We start from the raw sequence: 23373 nt of genomic DNA on the forward strand, positions 1-23373 counted from the left end.
CACCAGATCAAAAGACAGAGCAGACCACAAAGAAAAACAAACGTATTGTCTTCCCACATGTAGCTGGAATATCTGTGAAGTCAGTTTTTTTTTTTTCAAAATGGTGTTTTTGTTTTTCAAGCCTGGCAATATGCTGAGACAGAACCTGGTTTACATGAGGGACCACGTTGGCAATTATTACTGAGGAGGTGCACACCTGTACATTAGTGAGTCACACCAGCTCATCACAAACACTTTCAAATGACTCAAATGAGCCAAAGCTAGCAGTGCTGGGGAAGGCTGTTTTTTGGCTCTTTAGGGCACTGCCACTGCTGCAAAAAGGGACAGACAGAACAGAGCAGGATGTGACGGGGGATGTCCAGTGCCAGTGGCCTCTTTAGGGACAGATTGGCTGCTGACATGCTAATTCTCTGCTCTGTACCATCAAACCAGCCCGCTGCTTCATTATTTCTTCAATCAGAGGACTGAAGAAAGAAGTTTTAATTTTGAAATAACTAAGCTGCCCGACCACTACTGGGACACGTCGTTAGTTTATGGAAGTCCAGTGACTAGATGGAAGAATGAAAGGACTTGCATGTGAAGCTAATTTGCCCTGTTGTAAGCATATCTTATACAGTATTTGGACGACATTGTTCAAATAGTGCTACATCATTGCAATTACGACACAGCAGGAGCCTTGAAAGGCAATGTAAAAAAAGGTGCTTGCTGCTTTTACTTGTATCTCCATCCTTACAAACCAATGTGGACGACCTAGAATCTCATTTGGAGAAATTAATCAAGTCCAAAAAAGAAAATGTGAAAATGCATTTTTGCTCATATCCATCCTGCCTTTAAGACACATACAAGCACAAGCCAATTAAAAGCAATCAAACATGTCTTTTGTGCATTCTAAAGCCACACCAATCACAATTGTTATATCAACAATTGAAATAATGACTACGTGTGATGTGGCATTTTAGCGTCTTTCAGTTTATCGGTTTAGTTTTACGGCCCACCAGTTCACTGTTTTGCTTTAGTTTCATGGCTCTTATCAACCTTATTTCTAGCAGCAGTTTTCAAGGAAAAAAAAACTCACAGTACACGACCTGGCAAGCATTTAGCTGGTGGAGCTAGTAGAGCATTTAGCCACATTTAGCAATTTAAAAGCCAGATATTTTTCATGAGATATTTGGGACCAAAACTTAGCAAAAAAACAACTAAATATTGTTTTGTCAGGTGAAAGATCTCCAAATATTAACAAATGTTGCTCTGTGTTTGTTAGGTGTGTACATAAGCAACTGTTGACTAGCACACTAGCTATAACAACTTTGTGAGATGATAATATGTAAATGTTGACTTTTCAGCTCGTTGGGCTGCCCCTCCAGATGGCAACAAAAATGACAAAACAACAAAAATAATTACTGCAGCTCAAATTTTGTACCTTCAACTGTGAAAAAATGAATTCCATGCTCTGATGATTTCACAGTTTGAATCATCATAAATCATTTAATAAAAATGTAATTAAGTGAAATGAGCAATGTAGTAAAGTTTAGTAAACAGCAGGATGGCCATGAGTCTACACATACAAGAGCAGAAAAGTCCAAAAGAAGAAGCATTCTCATCTCACACTGCTACCTTTTCCTGCCCCTGACACTTTTAATCTTCTATCCGCCAAATAAAAAAGCCAGAAGATCTGTCTCTAATGCTGCCTCACTGCATAGCAGCATGTTCCCACACAGTGTGGTTTTACCTCCAGCACTATGTCACTTTCTCCATGCCTCTCAGGGGTTTAACATAATTGCATTCGTTATCCAATCTCCACACCTACCTCCTAATGTAAATTCCAGCTTGACCCAAACGTCATTCAGAACACAACTCCCTGGGCAATTGTAATTGATGTTCTTGTTCTTCATGTTCTTTGGCAAATACTTCCTAATAGAGCGGGACAGCTCAAGACCTCGCTGTAATCACAAGTGTTAAGCACTCATTCTTCGTACTCTCTTCATCTCCATGGCTAATTAGAATCAATAAACATGGTGGACAAACAAGACTAATTAGGGCTTTCGCTATTTATTCATCTATATATATTGTAAACACACACACGCACACACACAACCTGCTTTTAGAATTGCTCTCAAGCTCAGTGCTGGATACTCGATAGATACAGTGAGCGCAGCGTCAAGAATAAAAATCCTTTGAAATTGCCATGAAGCTTTTGAAGCCTATGTCCCACTGCTCAACGCTCTCAGGGTTTTCATCTCTCCCCATCTATCCTCATTTGCTGAGGAGCTCTCAGGGCCTCGCTGAGCAGCTGTAATGAACTCCAAGGAAAAGCATCCACAGAGAGGAGGACTGCATGGACAGGGCATTACTGTACTGTAAATGCCGCAAGATACTTTATGCAAACACACTGCATGAAGCACAAAGTTGCGCTACAAAGTTGTAGTAGCGCAGCGAGGCTTGTCACTCATTTTCTAAGATATCCTTCAACTCTTTCTCCACTCGTGAAGTAATCCTGAAAGATAGAGGGAATTTGAAGGAAGAGATGTGTCATCGCAGGGGTCTGTTCTGCCAGCTCTATCCCATGAAATAGTCTGTCCCCCCACTGCGCTTCTACCTCATGTCTGTGGTTGCAATGGGTGTTGTTCATTTTCTATCTGAATGGATTTGGAGGCTGAGGAGGCCACCCACCAGCTCGTGCACAGTAGGTGGTGGAAGTCTTCACGAGGAAAAGGAAAAGACTGACAAACAAAGAAACACTCAACACCAGCATGGGGAATGGCGGGGTCAGAAATCAGATGTTTTATCAGGCTGATAAACAGAATGATACGGTGAAGTAGCACCAGGACAGAAACTGTTGTAATGAGATAGACTGTCAGGAAATGGGCTTAGAGAGTCGTGGTCTGATGAAGAAAAGGTGACTTCAATAAAAACCCTTCAATTTACCCAAAAGATGCAGACTTCCATTTGCGACAGGGGTAACTTCTTCTACATGGAGGGGCTATAAGGTTTAGAGGAATCTCTGAGACTTCTACGGGCAATGAGGCGTGTCGCCTGCAACATAAAAAGAGAGAGGCACATTGAAGCGATTCATAATGCACAGTTGATCAAGTTCAAGAGAATAAAGTAGTATATTTTTATTCAGAATCACACAGCAGGTAAATGCATGGACAAAAGCATGTTTCTGTTGTGAATGGTGCTGGACCGTATACCAGAGAGGGGGGCATCAGCACCCTAACTCCCATTGAGGTGGCATTGGACAGAAAGAGAGATGACTTCTGTCCACTGCCTGCAGCGTTTTAATGCCTTCAAATCAGAGCTGGGAACTCTCATATATGCATTATCACATCGGGCTGAATCAGCACACAGAGCTGCCAGGTAGCAGGGAGAGGAGGAGGAGGAGGAGGAGGAGGAGGAGGGAGAGGGGCAGAAGATTAGACATGATCAGAATGTACCAGGCTGAGTGTAATGTGAGACGACAACAGAGGCTGTTGAGAACAGATATGTGAGCAGGAAGGAAGCACAAGACAAGAGGAAGCAGATTAGAATTACATTCTGTTATCCAACTTGTTAGCATAATGACCTTCCTGGTTCAAATCTCTGAGGTTCCAGTACAGGAACTGCAGACAATACACATCATAGGCTAGCTTAACCAAAGAATCACAGTATTTCATGTAACAAAAAAACAGACTGATAAAAGCTGTCTAAAGTGCAGATATGTTCATGCAGATTTTAGTTAAGTCTGTAATAATAGTAATAGAAGAAGCAGCCACTTGTCATTGAACCAGGACTGATGCCGACTGGTACACTAGATAATGTGCTGCCTCTGGTTGACTTTGGCTCGCTCTTTGCTGCTGACCGGCATGGTCAGCTGGCTGCACTGAGGCTGGTCTTTGTGGATGTTCACAACACATCACAGCCTTCAGCAAACATCCTGCAGGGCACAGTTACATTGCAAAGTGGTTTTAGACTTCTCCAAGTTTCCTATTTTTACAGTGAAATGTGTTGTGTTCTTTCCTGGGAAAAAGTAAGTCCTTGCAAAGTCATTCTCCTTGAATTGATTTTTTTTTCTAATAGCAGCAACAACAGCCCTCGTGTCTGATCTCACAGAGAGACAGAACATTTTCTACTATCAGAAGAGCTCTGCAAGCAGCAGCGCTACTGCGAAAGTGAAACCAAGATGCTCACATCTGTCCTTTATTGCTTGTCATCTGGGAATTCAGCAGCGTTCGAGTGAGTCTTGACGAACTCGTAAAGGTGGACAGTTGAGGGAGCATTAACATCAAGAGGGTTGATAAAGGCTGATATAAAAATGAGCCTTAAAGAGATCGCTGTGATTAGCCTGAGAGAGAACATGACAGAACTGTATGTGGGGAATAACAACAATGGTTCAGCCTTGGAAAGATGATGACTTTGGAGAGGAATACTGTGGGTTTAGCATGATCAGACACTCTTGCCAACAAGCACTGGCACTTTGGACAAGCTCTCCAAGAGGCTCCAGTTATTTTGACTTTTTGTAATTTTTGAGGACAGTACAGGCCAAAAGGAGGGTTTTTTGTACTACCACACCACATTTTTTCAATTAAAAAGAGAGTATTTTGTGGAAAGTTTCCCTGTTTGAATATTAAATGAAATAACTGTTCATTAATGTATTACTTCAAAGAAATAATCAGCACCATTTTTACATGAATAAACTGTACTTTGTCTGGACTACTTTCCAGTGACGAGTGACAGGACACAGCCACCATAATGTGCTTGTTGTGAGACTGCTGCATCATGGCTCATGTATCGTAACACATACGCTTCACCAGCCTCTTTTCAGAATAAATACTAACATCCAAAAATTAAAGTTGCCAAAACATCTATGAAATGTAAAATGATCAATAACCTTCTTTTGCTGTACATTAACAATTTCTTAGTCTGTCTATCAATACTCCATTTGTTCACACCAGACATATACATTAAATCCTTAAGAAACATACAGTTTCAATAAAAACTGGCTCAGTACTTTCCTAAAACAACAAGGCACAGGGTGTCACGAGAATATCAGCAGGCTTATCCTTTATATCTGTCAAATGATCACATCATTATGTGTGATAAAAAACATATTCACATGTGTTAGAAGCTGTCTTTGCATGACAGTGAACATAAATAGGGCTGCTAGAAAACTGACAAAAGTGCATTTCAGTCTTTCCAGGAACAATAAATTAGAAAAATAAACTTGTGTTTAGCCTTCTTGCATCTGTGGGTTAAAGAGAGGTACAAACCTTTGACATACATTTACTCTGATTCTCATTCATGTGTTTAGCTTTCAGGCTGTTTCAGACTGAAAAAATGAAATGAAACATCATGAATCTCCTGAAACGAACTTGAGGTGGTGTTAACCACAGCAGCTTAACTTTAATTAACTGCTCATCCAAATTGCGGCACATCTAAATTACAGCCAGTTCTACATCAGTGCAGTAATCAGGGGCCATCAGGAGACACACTGAGTGACAAATGCTGGAACAGACCAAAAACAGAAAGAGCGCACTGCATGTTCTCACGGCATGATCAGTCTCAACACTGAGGACTGTGGCAAGGCTTTTCAACTTTGATCATTAATATGCTACATTTTGTTAGTAGCATCATGGTGTCAGTATTCCAAATATAAGCAGTGCTCGACATCACAATGTTTGCCAGTGAATACAAAGTATTTTCAACATGATTTCATGTCATCTCGACTGATGGATAAAACAGATGGAACAACCAAGTTGCCCTGAGAAATGTGAATTGTAAACCCTTGAACTCGTGGCATTGTGATGCAGCTTGTGATGGGAAAACCCTGCGTTCAATGTAAACCTAACAGCAGCGTGCCATATGGATAAACGTGCCCCAAGGACAAACGGGTTGTGCTCTTTTGCTGCCCAGAGCTGCCAGTAATAATCTCTCATTCACGGAGGTTAAGTGCTGGATGGAGATTTCCCACTGCCTGCCATATAAGCTTCCTGTTATCGCTGGAGTGCAGGTTCTCTGCTTACATAATGCCAATCTCTAAACACTCTGGCTCCTAAAACTTCCACACTGTCAGAAGGTTGGCAAAGTGGTTTCAAGGACTAATTGAGCTTAATAATGGTGCTTATGCTGGAAAACACACACGGAGCCATAGTCAGTACAGACACACTGTGGCTGCTTTGGTTTTAGGAAAGGCCCACTGAGACAGTTAATAGATGTTCTTAAAATAACAATGAGCTCATTTTAGTGTTAAAGCCGAAGTACTGCTACTAATAAGTGCTTGACTTAAAAATAAATATTCAGCCAAAACAAAAGTACCTATTTCTCCAAACTGTTGACCACACACAAGGCTTGAACATTTGAGCATTTGGGGGAATTATTAATACTGTAAATCTAAATCCCACAGTATTCTCTTTTATTCAGTGCAACATAGTTAAAATTGCTCTCTGCATTTAATCCATTCCAGCAGTGGACAGCCACAGTGTGAATTTTATATTTATTAGCATTTTGTTTTTATTCTTTTTTTAAATGGCATTTTCTGAACAAAAGTTTTATTTCATGTCACATTTAATTTCATAATGAGGTATCGTCTCTTGTGTTTCAGCCAATCACATGCCCACTGCTATAAAAGCTATCTATAACAGCTGCTACCAGATTCAGCCAGGTAGCTCCTGTTGTCTAGAGCAACAACAATGTTAATGTAATTCTGAATCAATTATCTACTGAAGCTGCTGCTGTTATATATATATATATATATATAATATTGAACACTTTGGGGTTCCATAAGATGCTATGTAGATCCTATTAGCAATTAACAGCTTTTTCTGGCATTCCCTGCTGAGCACAGAGCACTGGGGTGTTCCTGTGCTGCTCTTCCCAGAGATTATCTGTCAATCAAGCAGTGACATCTTTGGATTTTCTGTCAGTTTGAGTGTGTATAAGTGTCACTCTATTCTTTGTGGTTGCTGAATTGCTGTTTTCAGTTACCAACAGGGAACAGCACAATTTACTTAGACATTTACTTAAATGTCATAGGTCAATGCTTTGCATTATTATACAGCCTCTGGAATATGTGAGCAAATGCGCAGCTGTGCTTGTAAATGTTAGTGTAGTAATTTATGCAAAGCCTTACACATTGCAGCTACAGCAGACACATGTTGAAAATGACATGCCCTGTCTCACACTGCACGCCCGGGCGCAGCGAACACAGGTTATGTCAGTGAGTTATTCCCTTTCAGGGTCATGAATCAGTGAAGCCACACTGACTGTGCACAAAAACAATCCTCTGCATTTGGCTTCCTGAGGGAGGGGGTCAGGTTTCAGGGGTGATGGTGTTGGTGAGGAGTCAATACGTACACTCCCTATCTTAATCAGCACGGTACAACAAGGTCAGTTCATCTGGAAACACAGTCCCGCATTGCTGCTCCGCGGCCACTCCAGCACCATCAGGGCTCAGTGCAAACCAGAAGCTGCTTCCAGACGACGAGGGGATCAACACAAACACAGGGAGGGTCTGAGCCTCACGACAACACGCAGCACTAAACTAGTGAGTGTGACAACGTTTTTCTGTTGACACAAATCCCGGGGACAAAACACCCCGACTTCTTTACTTACTCCTGATGGATGAGCAGTGTGTACTTCCGTCAGTTATGTAACAGTCTGCCATGCACTGTGCTTCTGAAAAAGCAGGTTTAAGCGGTTTTGTTTTATATAATGTGGAAATCCAAATCGTTCTGTTTTCGCTGGATAGGCTGCTGCGTGTCCCAGACTCTGTAAGCACACTTGCTCACGGTATTACTCAACAAAGAGAGGGACATAATAGTCCGATGTTGAATATCCTAAGCTTTTCTTTCCCACATCACTCTATGAATTTGTTACTCTCTTCTACTATTCCAGGAAATATCAAGGAACAAAAAGCCCTTGCTCTTGCACAAACAGCCTTAGAGGGCACTGTCAAGTCCGGATAGGTTCATAAAGTTGTCACGCACTGATTATGACAAGATCACACGATTATTTTCTCCAAAGAAGAAAATTAAACAATGGCGTACAAGCGGTGGTGTGAGAGAATTAAGCGTTGCCCGACAACATCATGGTGACAGAATCCAATTAACCTTTGCCGCTTCAGTGTGAAGCCTTTGGATATCAGCTCGCTGTAGAGCCCCTCCCTCTATCATTCTATCTCATTTGTCTCGTCAGCATTTATAAGCTTCAGTAGTAAATACAAAGATTTAATTGCTGATGGTGCCCACTGCCCAGCGCATAACACATAATGAGGCCTGCCTCAAAAACATGGAGGCTACCTCACGATTAATTATTGCATTTCATCATGCCTTTGAGCGCAGGATTCTGGGATCTGCGTTACAGGGAAGGCTTTGTGTTCAACTGGGCCACTTTGCTGCGCTGTGCATTGCCGCCACCACCACCACAGGCTTTGTGCTGATAGGCTGAACGAACCACTTCACAGTGCGTTCATGGCCTATATCTCCTTATCCCCTAGGAGCAGATCAAGGAATGGAAAAACAAACAGGCCTTGTAACACATAAGCATAATCAGGAACGTGGGCCCGTCTGGCTCTGCAATTGCTGCAGGATAGGCCAACATACTGGAGGGGAATGCTGAACAAAAGAGTACGTGGAAAAGGCTCAACCACTCATTTCTCTGACGAGCGTGTTTGCAGAGCTGCACCTTTATGTTTCATGGACTGTTGCAAATACAGGAAAGCTAGTGGCAACACCCTCACCAGAGAGATGAACCAAACGAAGACCTACAAGAGGTGAGGTGCAAGTAAAGCCATTCTCTATATAAACTACCAGTTTGCCTCTGGAGGAAATGCAAATTCAACATGAATTACATTGACTGGCAAGATTTTTTTTCAATCTAGGAAGTGTGACATCCTTTGGGCTTAGTAACACCATTATAACAGTGAACTTTCTAACTGAAATCAATGTGATCATGATGATTGGTGGATACATTTGCAGAGGCATCTGCACAGAGCATTGAGTTTAACTTTGGTGTCAAATTTGTGCTGCTGACCAGCTGCTAACTCTGTTGAAAGGGTTGTAAGTAAGAAGTCTGTGAAGATTCTCAGTCATGTAGGTCATGGATATGCAAGAAGGGTTGAATCTAGGGCCTCTCATTGGCTCTCATCTAAGGGGCTTCTTCAGGTCTGACTGTAAATAAGGTTAGAATTTGGTCATGCTACTTGTATAACGTCATCCAACTTTCCAAAATCCTGCCCTGTTGGAGTATTATTTCCTCCACAAAAGAGATCCAAACATGGTTTGCAGTCAGTTGTATGACAGGAGTGGATTGTGCAAATAGGGTAACCTGTGTGTAGATTTTGACCACTAGGAGTGCTAATGAGCAAATATGGTGTCCCATCTGGTGTGCATCACACTTATGCATGAGGACATAGTCGACGTTACACACAATCCAGATGCTGGTTCCAGTTTCACTGGTTAACAGCTGGTGGTGGTAGTGAACAAAGAAATGCGCAACATGCCAACAAAAACAATGAAGAAGACCGCTAGCCAGGATTCAAGGATGTAAACAACCAACAATTTAAAATGAATCAAAAATAAAATAATCAGCTTTGCAAATATTCTAGGAGGAAAGAAATGCATTCAACACGTCTGTGGGACCTCAAGGATGCACACAATGAGATCTGGTGGGAAACAATAAATGTGAATAGAACTTGTTTCTTTAAAAGAAAACTCCACAGGGACCTTTACCTTGTTACCTAGTGATCAGCTGAAAAGCAAATACTCTGTTACAAATGAATTTTGCTGTGTCAGTTTTGAAGGAGAGTGGGCACAGAAGTCATAGAGAGGAGGTTGTTGGATGAGTGGGTCTACAAACAAGTGATACTGGGGTTCATATCCTATATGTGTTGTCAGGTTTAGGCTACTAAAACACTTAATTATGATTATGGAAAGATTGTGGCTTTGGTAAAAGACTGAAGGGGTCAACACTATTTGACTAGAGTATGTTCAGTATGAATGTTTTGCATTGGCAGTGAGCAGTTTGCAGATATGTTGAATACAGTATAAATGTTTTCTTGTGCTGTTAATTATGCTAATCTCTTTCATTAATGTTATTTTTTTTGAAACATGGTTAAATAAAGCTACAACTAGTCGTCCAACATAACAACTATTAATACAGACAGGAATCCTGACATCCTTCATCATACTAAGTAAATGATTCACAAAACTCCATTTTGCCTTTGCCAAATGTATGCGGCTCAGGAATCCAGTAAGGTTTTTGCCTTCATAGTGACAACCTTTAGTTTAGAAGAAAGAAGTTTCAATCATGTATTGTTCTTGACTGTATCCCTTTGATTAGCATTGAAACAGAGCAGGATGCACATTCTCTGTTAGCCCTGAGAAATGTTCTTATTCAGGTGTGTTGGTGGATACCATGTGAAGGCACATAGCCACTGGCCTGGACAGCCCAGTTAACCTTGGCATGCTTCCTCTCACAGAATGCCATGTCAGCATACAAAACACTGCATTTCCCCCAGTGCTGCAACACTACAGCCGGAACAGTTTCAAACTAGATGTTTGCTGCTTTAAAGCAGCAAGGATGCCTGCTTCAGCTCTCACCCACGGGACAAGGAGACATCAGGAGGACAGAAGAGGAAGTAGAGGTTAAGGGTAAAGCTGCTGACAGCCCGGCTCACATGCTAAATGACCCACCTTGAACACCAAAGGCTCCTGTGGGACTCTAGACTGGAGCCAAGGGAGGAGATACTGACATACACCACTGATACTGTATTGTGCACATTCTACACACACACACACACACACACACAACTACAAAGAGGTGTGCCCTTAGCTAAGGTTAAACCAATACGTTGGCTTTCTGGTATGTTCGACCAATATTGGTCTAAATGCTTATCAAATATCATAATGGCAAATCAGTGTTCTCTCATATGAAATCTATGAAAACTCCTAAAACCCGTCTTAGCTATAATATTTATTCACTTTGGTTAATGACATTTTATTACACCGTGTTTAAGTGTAGCTTTGATGAGTCTAAGTTCAGGCTTTTCCACCTTAACAAGATAAAAATTCGGTGGAGACAATGGGATTATTGATTTTTCAGCGCTTGGGTGCAGTTCAACAAGTTTAAAACACAAGATCTGACATCTTATGACCGTATGAAATTGACTCAGAGCAACATTAGCATTCATTTTGTTTTGAAAAAAGTCCCACATTCACTGTCATTTCAGCTCTGTTTGGTCTCCACCAGCCCTTGAGGGAAATACTGGTCCTTCGCTGCTACATGTTTGACTTTGTTCACCTGCTAGCTTCTAACTTTGTATGCCATTTAGATCTGGACACCATACAATGCTTTGATCTGACCTTATTTGTTTAGGAATTTGATAAGAGAAAACAAACTGATCAGAGCAGAATCTGTGGACCTTAAAATCTAATCAATGAGCTAAAAGATTCTATAAGATTCAGCAGACCTGAGTGGTACAACCACAAGAAATAAGTTTCAGCACACTATCCAGGTAGCAAAAGCAGCATGTCGAGGCTAAAAAGGTGCTGCGTAGTATATCAATGTTGCCACTGCAAAGATAACTTTGAATATAATTCCATTCCTAAACCTCAGCATGTAAAAACATTAAAGGCTTTCTAACACTGAACCATTTGACTTCAGGTCCTATTCACATGCATTATTAGAGAACGTTGCTATTTTACCTTCCCAACAAAGGCAACAAACAAAATTAGAGTTTGTTTCTTGGGGCTCTCATTAAATTGTCATGAAGAGGCAGCAGGAGATTTGAAGGGCTTATGTGAAAGCAACGAGGAAGGCAGCAACAGCAAAATGTCAAGAGCAAAATGAAGGAATAAGGACCAGCCTCATTTCCATACAGTGCATTTCAGAAATGACGTAAAACTATTTGACTTGTTGAGTAATGTCACAATAAAAACCTGCTATACAGACTTTGCATTGAAAGAAAAATTCTTGCAGGGTACTGAAAATACAGCTAACAGTGACTAACAGTGTTAGAAATAGTAGTGAAACATGGTTAGTATTGTGGGTAATCAAACCAAATACAGAAAAATCATTTAAAAAACCTTAAGGAGCTACGCTAGTGAGGTCATATTGCTGCAGGCACTAAAAATAAAGTTTCAAGGAAAATCAGTTTGAGGAATCAGTCCATTAGTTTACAAGGTCAAGGTTGATTTTATTGTCTCCCATACGAGAGAGATGTCTCAGATTAAGGCACATGCTAGTTTAGAGGCTAAAGAGTTGCAAAAACGCTGCACAGTAATACTATGACAGCCACAGACAACTGCTTGATCCTCTAACTTGACAGCTGTGAGATAAATAGCAGAATTATGCCATTCATGACATAATCTAATGTACCAGGAATAAGAGCTGGCACATATTGGATTGACAAATGCAGCACCTTGCTAGAAAGAAAAATCATCTGTTATGGAAACTGTTAACTAATCAGGATGAATGAATGGACGAATCTTCACAGACATATTAACTAATTAAAAGTTAAGTCATGTTATATGTCTTTGCTAGACGGGCCTGCCTTTTTCTGAGGCCTTCTGTGCAATTGCAGTGGTCACATTGAAATGAATGAGGGGATCTCAGAACATGACAGCACTCAAGTAGAAGTAGAGTAACATTACTTGCAGCATTAAACAAATTTTGATTTCCATCAACCTGGAAATGTTTAGAAAGTTGAACTGTCAGCAGAAATTGATAAATAGTTGCTCGCGACTTCTGTTCTTTGATGAAGCATGGCATTAGCTCAGGCTGCACACTGATATCATGCTCACATTAGCTGACTAGTAGCAGTTAGCCTGGTTCAAGACCGCTCACACCTCCCGCATCTCAGATTTATTGAGCGATTCAAATAGATCTGGACTTCTGAGCTCATTTATGGTGTTTCCTCCATTTAGAGAAACAGCTGACCAGTCAGAGCTTTGTAGACAAGATGAAGAATGGTAAAGCTTTTGAAATTTGTTATCACAGAGCATGCATTATGTATGCCTCCAGACCACAGACGCAGTTAGAGACAACATAAATACATTTGTACAGCTTGAATGTGTAGCTGTCAGAGTGGCTGGTAAATTTTGTAATTTGCGAATTTCTGTGGTCAATGGACAAAAAAGTCATTTTGCTGTCAGCAGAGCGACTTACTCCACTCTACAAATCTGACCATCCACTCTGGTGTCATCGGTATGCTGTGCTACAGTTTCATGAAAACACCGCTGCAATAAAAAATGTCTTATCCAGGAGCTCTCAGTAAGACACTGCTGACACAATTGAGTCTGGGTGTCTCACGCAGGGGTCAGCAGTGGAGCCGTGAATGGGAACAGTACAGCTAACAGCCCTCTCTGTGGAGCTGGAGGTGATTACCATAAGCTACCACACACCGAGTCCCCGCCCTCCTCAATACCGCACAACGTCCACCACTTAAGTGGGGCTCCTGTTTAGAGCGGAGGTAATTCCATTTCTCCAGCGTTATGAAGTTCTGTCTGTTATTGCACTGAAGGCCGTTACACAGCTTCAATATCCTTCCAAAACATAAGCTCATGAGAGTTTATCCTTGACCCGATAAAGACAGGGAGGCTTTACTCTGTCAACAATTCAATCCTGTAATTCTTTCCCATTTCATAGGCTGATGAAATCTTCTTTCACTGGTTTCATAGTGCCTGCGTCTTTACAGAATTATGTTCTCTGCACAAGGCCTGAAGTCTCTGCTGGGTGACTGGAGTATCACAAATACACATGGATGACCATTTCTATTCCTCACCAAGCAGATATAATATATCGATCAATACACTGTCTTTTAAGAAATACTGTATCCAACTCGGAAAGCTGAAAATAACAAAAACATCAGTCAAGTTCTTTTCTTGAAGCCACCAAACATTCTCCGGCTCCAGCTTTTCAATGAATGTTATTTTATTCATTGTACTGTAAATACAACATAATTGGGTTTTGGTTTCTTGGCCAGACAAAAGAAGCTATTTGAAGACAAGGATCAGCTCTGAGAACCTGTGACCATCAATTTTCACTGTCTCCTGGTGCTTCAAAACCAAATTCTAAATCAGTAATTGACAGATTAACTACAGACCAGAAAAAAAGCGCAGCAAAAATCCTCCTGAGCCCAGGAGAAACAAAAGATACACTAAAAAAAAAATAATTAAAAAGCAATACCACTGTATGCAATCAAATTCAATAACTGTCATATTAGGTACTACTGCTATCTGGCTGATATGTTGGCAAACTGCTGTATTTCTAGCTTTTCGTTTATTACTCTGTGTCCACTTCTATCTGCCATCAGGCCTGCAGCCACAGACCGCCACAGGCCTGTCCAGCTGAAGCATCTATCACTGTGATAAAAGTGTTGTGCTGCCTGGCGATTGACTTTTAAAGAACAAGGTGTCCACAGTGTCTACCACCAGTGTCTCCCAGGGACCAGCCTTCAATTCATCTTTTCTCTGACATCTTACTTGGTCTCAGGACACGATGTAGTGTCCCTGCCACATGAGCTGGTCAGAGCCACTCAGAGTCAACGCCACACAAGTATGTGAGCTAATACAGGGTTTGTCAGACCATCGTAAAAAATGAAAGATTTTGTAGACTGAAATGGATTTGGAGATTCAGATCCTAGTGCTCATATCCATTAGGTAGACTTACATTGCAGCTGGCATTAACACCTGGACGATTGGATTGCAATCACATAAAGCCAAAACACATCAAATCCAGGTGTAAATGGACCCAAGATGGATTAAAGAGTCAGTTATGCACCGATGCATTTACCCACATTAACAACAACGTCTAATGCAGTGCATTTTTCATCTAGATACAAAAGCAAAACATGCAGAAATACAAATCTTGCTGCAGATCTAACCAGAGAGCACAAGAAATTGAGGTGGCAGGTACCTGTAGCCTGGACAGAACCATCTTTCTGTTACTGGTTAGTTACTGCTATACAATCTGCATTTTAGCGAGGCAAAGTGAGGCAGAAGTTCTATGCATTTACAAAAGATGCATACTAGCGATAGACACAGTCTAAATACAGGACACATTACACTGTGTATACTTGAATTAGTGTACTCTCTGTACACTAAGAAGAAGATTCATGTCCGTGTCATGACACTAGATCTGTTTCCCCATTTAATCTAGACTTAATATTTGTCTTGATCTTACCTGTCAACCTAGCCTACTACTTATCTTAACTATCAGCTGTGTAATTACCATTCTCTTATCTCTTATGTCTCTTATGTCACCTGGTTTCTTTCTTTATGGTCCACACGTCGATGTCTCTATTATAGCTTGAATTCTGCTTCTTTTCAACAGTTTGTTTCCAGTAATGTTCTTTGTGACGTACACTAACACCATTAGGAAAACTTAAACTAAAACTGTTTAAATTAACAGCTAAAAAAGTATTTCTATTTGTCTATTGATAACTGATAGTGTTAATCAGTCCAGTGCTTTAACAATACCAAGAAGTTCCTTTTGATAAGTGTGCAAGAAAAAAAGCATGAACATTTTCTGATGATTGACTTTTTCTCAAGCATTTTCATTAACATCTACCACTCTGTAAAGACAAGTTTTAATTATTTCAAACCTGTATAAGCAGTATAACAATATACCTAACCTGGTTGTCATAACCTTGATGTTTTAAGCCTTAAAGCCTACAACAGTCTCCAATTTTACATGACTAGTAAAGCTAAACAGTTTAGCACTTTAGTTCTTAACTTGTTCATAAAAATTTGCAATTAGCCTAAAATGTTCTGTACACCTTGTACACACTGGCTGTACAAGAATATGGGGTCTATTTTGGGCATATAGTCTAACATAGCACATCTCTATGTACTTGTGTTATCATTGCACTACATTCTGTGCAGGTTGCGCTTACGGCATGAAGTCCTCATGCAAAGAAAGAGACAATACAAGTGCATGGCCAAAGAGTACATGAAAACATGTTCTCCACTCTACAAATCTCACTCACTTTTTTCTTTAAGTATTGATCCCAGAACTGACTGTTTTTTACTTATTTAGAACTATTCCCCAATCAGACCTAGATTTAAGCGAACATCCCAAGTCCAATGCATCATACAAATGCACTCATATTCCTACATAAACTCAAATCCATCCATCAGCCATCCATTTGTTGATCAATTTCTTTGGTCTGTACTTGATCTGTATGGAAAGTGTCCTGAGGCAACTTCGGTTGTGGTTTGGCTCTATATAAATAATACTGAATTGAATTGAATTGAATCTCACTGAAGAATTTGATCTAGTAGATCACTATCTTCTTTTCAGCTACATGCTGTTGGCTTTTTCCAATGTGCATTGTTCTGGTCAAATCTGTTTCTTCAGCAGAAAGCAATGTGTTGTTCTACAAGGGGGAAAAAAAAGTCTGTTTGTTTTTTAGCTGAGCCAAAAGGTATGCCTCAAGGTTCAAGTTTAGGACCACTTCTTTTTTTATTTATTTTTTCATAATTCTATTCTGATTGTTGTTAAATTATAGTATGATGATACTTTCATATATATATACTTGAAAAGCTTGGTTCCACCAGATTCAAGGCTTCTGTCCATCCATACATGATCCATACAGTTATGTGTATAGTGGGTCATTATGTTTGGGTGTGTGCATACTTTTGGCCATATTGTGTTTCTGTTTATCCATCCAAGCATCATACCCATCTCTACAGTGTATACAGTCAATAACGCATCACATTCATAAATGCTGCGCTCAGCAATAAATTTAGAGTCAATTATTTAAAGACTAGAATGCAGACAATGATGTGAAAACAATATTTGAAGCTTTATTGACTCTCCATATCGCTCTGCCTGAGGTTATCATGCCTGCCTCTCATAATGTCATGGAGTGTAAGAAGAGGACATATGTACCCATAACTGTGCAAAGTCAGTGTATTGTGACAGCAAAACAAGACATGACTCTGTGTTTGACAGCCTTGGAGGAAGAATTTATCAAGCAAAGATGAGAATCAGAGACGAGACACTGCAGGAAGCATTATAAGACCTTGCTACCCCTGGAGGAAAACAATTACCTTATCTGGATGGGGTGGAACTGACAGGTGAGGGTGCAATGCAGCGAAAGTCCAGATGGGTTCAGAGAAAGCTGAGGTTTTTAAGGCATGTGACTGAGAGCGGAGTGGAGACTGTGGAGAATGTCTACACTTTGTTTACAGGCAGAATAATGAGAAATTTGGGCAGCACATACCTGACACATCTCGAACTTTCGCTTTCAGATCTGAAAATAACAAAGACATCAATCAGTAGAGGCAGGGAACTAAAATGGAGTACTGAGCTGAAAGGTTTGCATCTGTTCTGTAGCCTGCACATGCCGACGTGATGACAGGAACCTAACTCCAGCTACATCGGAAAGTCAGAATCGTGTTGCTGCACTTCTGAGTAGGTCAAAATGAGACATGAAACTGCATCGACAGCACGAAATTACATTTGGCTAAATAACTGTCTCATACTTAACTGAAGGCAGTTCACAGCAAAGCTAAGCTGCCAATTAAACTAGTAAAACTGCCTTCTTTGCTTTTCCAGACCAGCAGGTCTAGGACAGTTAAATCCCAGCGGTCGGCACACAGAAAAGCCGACCATCACAGGCAGACCATCAGAAATTCAGCACACAAGCTCCGACACACACACTTGTTTTATAACGCTGCTTAACGCTCATTTACAGGCAGTCTAAATTATATACAAGGTTTGCTTTAGCTGTTCCCTGGCACTGTCAAAATATGCTTGTGATACCTTAGAGCACTTTTAACCTACATCAAACCAAAACGTTATGGGGAACCTGTTTCTGTCAAGTCCACATTTTCCTCTAATCCTAATCTATCTGAGAGGATTGATATGAAAATCAAAGGCAGTTGTCAGATGCCTTTTTCTGCATTTCTGTCTCAGTGCAGCTGATTTTGTGGGACACTGTATAAACCTCATCTTAAAACACAGGAAATTACAAGCTGAATGAAGCAAAATGACCGATTTGGTTCTTTAACCTTGGGCAGATGTTCAGCCAGGCGTGTGTGTAATGACAGATGCCAGAATGACTGCGGGTCACCACAGTTTCGAAAGAATGTCATGTCAGAGCCCAGTGGTCACATAACCGGACAGATCCTTTCAATTCTCTGGAAAGATGAAGGTGGAAAATTCCATCCTTGAAAGAGTACCGCTGAAATGCATGGCGGTTTGCCGTCTGTGGCGTTTGTCAACTTCACTCAAGAAAACGAACGTGACTCTCTTCAATTTAGCTGGTGTTGGACCATCTGACAGAGCGCAGCCAGCCAGCTTTAATAGGTTCGACAGACTCCTTCATTATGCCCAGGTTGTCTTTCATAACCCACCACATCCAGCTAATAGGGCACTTGTCTTTCCTCACTCTCCCTTCAGCAGAAAAGTGCCAGCTTTTTGGCTCCAGGTACTCAATACTCAACTAATAAGAGTGATCTATCAGCTTGTATTGAATTCCACTCCATAGAGGCGGGTGAACAAACGCTGACAGAGGTAGCGCTTCGACACCTTCATCCAAGCTGTGTTTTTCCAGACAAATGTACCGAAGCAGAGCAAATCCTTCACTAATGGCATAATGGTATCCTGCCTGTACAAAGCTGCTTTGATGAGACACTTACGAACTTCAGATGTTGTACTTATTGTCACCACTGTTTGTCAGATGATACGCAGAGAAAGCACACGAAGGAAGTGCTGTGGGGGAACGGGGGAGGGGGCATCAGAAGGAGCAAGGTAAGCAAAAACTGATTGAACACAAGATGACATGCCCAAAGGAAATCATAAGCTGTCAGTGTGAGACCAACAAAAAGATTAACCTGTCCTTTGTCAAAAGCAAAATCAATGTCCGATCATAAACAACAGGAGGTAGGAGCTCTGACTGGAAGTCTTTAGTCCTACCAGCGGCAACGGGAGGGAACATGAGATTCCCCTTTAACCCAACTGAAAACTGGCAAATATGAGATAGTAACAGGGACAGTTGCAGAGATTAAGATCATTGGCCTGATAAAAACCCACTTAATGATATCGTCTGAGGGTGCGAGATGGCTGATCTTTCCCGAGCATTTGCCTCCAGTTACCAAACAGGCCACATTAGGACTGAAGTGCTGAGCCAGGGTTATCAGGGCCGGGCAATGATGGCAGCGACTCCAGATGCATTATGCTGTGAGTGGGTGGAAACCACGATGCATAACTTAGTTACCGTGCATATTGAGCTGTCGTCTCTAGAGAGTTGCTGTATAATTCAAGATTTATCCGTATCCGTAAGTGGAGACCGGCTCACATTTTACTCTCTTTTAGTCAAATTATTGTCCTGCTAAAAACTAATAAGTAAAAGATAACAATGGAAGAAGAAGAAGAAGAAGAAGAAGAGGATGACGTTTCACAAAAGGGGACGGCATTTGTTCTGGTTTACTTGCTAGAACTTTGACATTTTCAAAGCCTGCAAACCTTTATATTAAATACTACAATTACAATTACTCCACTGATAAAAACACAAATATAATTCAGTACCCCAGGTCCAATCTGATGTTATCTGTTGAGGTTTGTGATATTTCTACCTCAACCCCAAAACGTTGAAGGTGAATGGAATTTTGTTTCTGGTGCTATACTAACTTTAATAGGGAGGATTATGCCCCTGTTATTCCCACTCCCCCCAATACCTGTTCTTGCACGATGTAACTTGGATGAGCAGGTACGATTTCCAGCGAGAAGTGTGTCAAGCTTTAGAGCACTACATCACACACCACCAACATCGGCGGTGAAACTGGATCATATTTCATGGAGAAGCTGTTTTTTGGTTTCCTCTCTGATGTCCTGTGGCTGCTCTACTTAGACTCTCAGTGATTTACAGAGTTTCCTGATGGACCAATAGCTTTATTTGTCGCTTAAGTAACCACTAACTGTGCTGTGGTGTGTGCTCTGCGTGCAGTGGCTGTGCTGTTGAGGTCCTGGAGGTTGGGGGTTGGCAGGCCAATGATCATGACCTTGCGTGTGTGATTTGTGTAACGAGGCAGACAGACGTGCGGGCAGTGTCGTCGCAGCAGAGCATGTGCATGTAGAATGTGACGACTAGTTAGCTCAGTTAGCCATACAGCTAGCTGACTCTGCGGGAACCGGACTGGGAGCTCAGCACAGGGGCTTTGGTCCGCCAAGAGGAGGAGGTATTTAGGCCTGGAGCGGGGAATGCTGGTCGGGAGCCACCAAAACCAGAACGGGTGAGCGGGCAACAGAGCCAGGCTCAGCAGCCTTTACAGACGTCATGACAGAAGCAAAGAGCCTGAGGAGGACACTGATGGAGGAAGCTACGACAAGAAAAGGAGAGTGACCGGGCAAGAGGCTGGACAAGAGTGAATCTTGGACTAGCTTTTAGTTGCAGGCGAGAGCTTTGCAAACTAAAAGGCTGCAGGACAGATGCCTGAGCTGGCCCTCTTGCTGTTAGACTAGTGATGACTCTAGTCAAACCTCAAAACATGAATGGAAAACATGAAGGAAATACGACATTAACGTTTGTTCAGTGCATTAATTTAAAGGCAGTTATCATCTCCTCATCACTCCACACTCCGATGTTTTTGTCTACCGCTATGTTTGTTCTATTGAGTGAATTAGAAGCTTTAATGAGATTTACATAGACACATGCTTCATGTATGTCATGATTTATTCATTAAGTCTGCTTTCATGGCACAATTTTGTCTTCACTTTGTTAATTCTACTTGTTCTTTTAAGTGCAAATTGAAAATGTTCATAAAACCGGTGGCTTGAAACACACTTACAGAAGCTGTCTGATCAGTTTTTATAGGGACTATTTTTTTGGAAGAAGGTAGTACCACAGTAAAATGTCTGTGGACTTTTCAGAATACCAAGAACAGTGTCTGGAAACAGAGGTTGTTGCCACATGTTGTTCCTTTTTAATGTTTTAGGGAATGAAATGTTTGTTTTTTTCTTTGTTTGTTTTGTTGTTTTATTGTTTTATTGTTTTATTTTTTTTATTTTTTTTTATTTATTTATTTTTTTGTTATTTGGGTGAGTAAGCCCTTTAAAGTGCAAAGGATAAAGGCTTAAGAGAAAATTACTCCTGAGGCAATTTTTCCCAAAACCTCTATTGACTGTAGCTGCTCCTCCGGTTACATGACTAAACAGAAATACACCCAGTTGGTCCACTTCTTCAGAGCAAAAATGAACATTTGTCGTCAATAGGAACATTTCTGCCGTATCCTCCTACCTAATGGATCCTCATCACCTCATCGCATGACCCTTTTTGCTCAAACTGAGAGAGGGAGCATGAAAAAGGTCAACTGTAAGAGAGCATGAAAGCACAAGAGGTGACAGACAACACCCACGACACCTGACTAATTGAAGGGAAATGAGGGATCAAGCCATGCTGCGAGAGCAGATGCTTTTTAATGGAAGCAAATTAAACAGAGCTGTAGAGTTTTTTAATATGGTATATTAACAAAGTGATGTTAGCTGCTAATAACTTAACTGTCAGCTCAGGTCTGTGTGTTTTGAATTGTATAATGTGGCTGAAGAACAGCAGAATACTAATGCTAGGGATTAGCACACAACAAGGTAAAGGTCAACACAGCCATAGAACATAAAGCTGCATTAGTTGATTTCTTTTTTGGCCCCTTGGATGCTGCTGAAGAAGCTTTAAACACAAAGCTGACAAATTATCATTACTACCAGTAGTTAGTTAACATGATAGCAGTTGCTTTTTTAAAACCATCAGTTTTTAATCAACCTTACAGTGTAGCCAAGATGATCCAAACCACATTATGGACATAAAACTGAAAGGAAGCAGAACCAAAGTGTTGCTTGACTAACTACTGTAAGTACAGTCAAATAGTATTATTGACTGTATGTCAGTGTATACCCAGATCTCGTAATTAGTGTGGTGAGTGGTGGTATGCAGCATTATTACTGATACGAATGATGAACAAAACTACAAAAATACAATCAAAATTGTAATAAAACCCATTATGGTCTGCACATCAGATTTTCTGGGTAATCTCCTGTGATTATTAAATATGTTTCTTGGCCCAGACATGAAAACTAAGAACTGAAATGCACAGTAACCACAGGAAAACATATCCTCTGCTTCCAGATGAGTAATACTCAACAGATAAAGACTAAATCACAGAAGAGATTCTTCCACAATGACAAAAATATCACTGTGCTGTTTGCTGGATTCATTTCCGACTTCTACTTCAACTCACAAATCAATGCATCCAGTCTTAATGAACCAAAAAAATCTGATGAGTAAGTAAATGTTGCTTTTGGAAAAGCCACAGAACGAGTATATTAAAGACAAAAAATGCCTTGCGTACAATCAACTGGGTTCGAGCAGCTGTCAGTCCAATCATAGCAAGGATTAGTATAATTAACATTTTCTAGACCCACAGAGTTTTTCAATCAAGTATAAAGTTTTAATAATCACAGATGAATGGGGCTGCAGGGAATTATGCGTCGCACTTATTTAAGCACTTCTCCACAGCGTCTTAACCTTCCATCTGGAAACACACTAAATCTGGGTAAAAATTACCTACAGTCTATTTTCTGTCAATTTCAGGCTACAATAAAATAGAGCTCAAAACCAAAATCCAAAATGCAGTATTGCCTTTAATTGATTCTGGTCCAAGCAGGCAGAGTCAGACACTGGGAGCAAATGCAGAGAATTCCCAGTAGCTGCAAAGGGGATGGCAGGAATCTTGGATAGCATCATGGGCAAATGCAATCCAGGAGAGCTGTAATGAACTGGTAGGGGGCTGCAGCCAAGCCAATTAAATGATATGAGCCTGACAATAAGTGGATTTCATTACATGACCTCAAGAAACCTATTGCTACCAAATTTAATCATCTCACAATGCACTGGTTAAGAAGACACCTTCATGCCATGACACTTTTTAAAAACAGGGCCAAGATTTTTATAAGGTCTAAGGTGTCAGAACTGAAGGCCTTTCTAAGGTTCAATAACCAACGCAGTCTCTTGTGTGCTTAAAGAAGGGACTAAGATAATGCAGTTTAGCTTCAAAAAGTGTGGAAAGCCAATAAATGCAATTTCTTTCATATTTTATTTCTGTTAATGTGCTATTGCTCTCTTCTGTGTACATCCCTTTGTGTAAACTGAAGAAGCTTCCACTGGCCGCTGTATATAGCAGGTGGTCTTGAGCTAAGTTTTCATTTTCTTCTCTGTTCCTGTGCCAATTATATCTTTAGTTGTTTAACCAAACAGTAATGACACAAAACAGTTAAACAAACTGAGGATGGTGTATTAATGTCAATTAGAAACAGGAGAGGATCTTTGGACTGTGTAAATATATTTCAAATTCTATGTCATGATCAGATTGTCGGACATGGACCAATCAAAACATCATAAAG

General features: G+C 40.8%; 1 protein-coding gene across 1 annotated transcript in view; it reads right to left on the bottom strand.

Moving 5' to 3' along the window:
* Positions 1-2921: 2921 nt before the first annotated feature.
* The window catches only part of LOC121613118, a 54896-nt gene continuing 34444 nt past the window's right edge, over positions 2922-23373 (bottom strand). The window contains exons 2-3 of the mRNA XM_041946404.1: positions 17201-17230; positions 2922-3033 (exon numbers count right to left, since the gene is read on the bottom strand). Coding sequence (XP_041802338.1) covers positions 2922-3033; positions 17201-17230 — 142 coding nt within the window. The remainder of the gene's footprint in view (positions 3034-17200; positions 17231-23373) is intronic.

The sequence above is a fragment of the Chelmon rostratus genome, chromosome 2 (assembly GCF_017976325.1).
Source record: "Chelmon rostratus isolate fCheRos1 chromosome 2, fCheRos1.pri, whole genome shotgun sequence".
Taxonomy (NCBI): domain Eukaryota; kingdom Metazoa; phylum Chordata; class Actinopteri; order Chaetodontiformes; family Chaetodontidae; genus Chelmon; species Chelmon rostratus.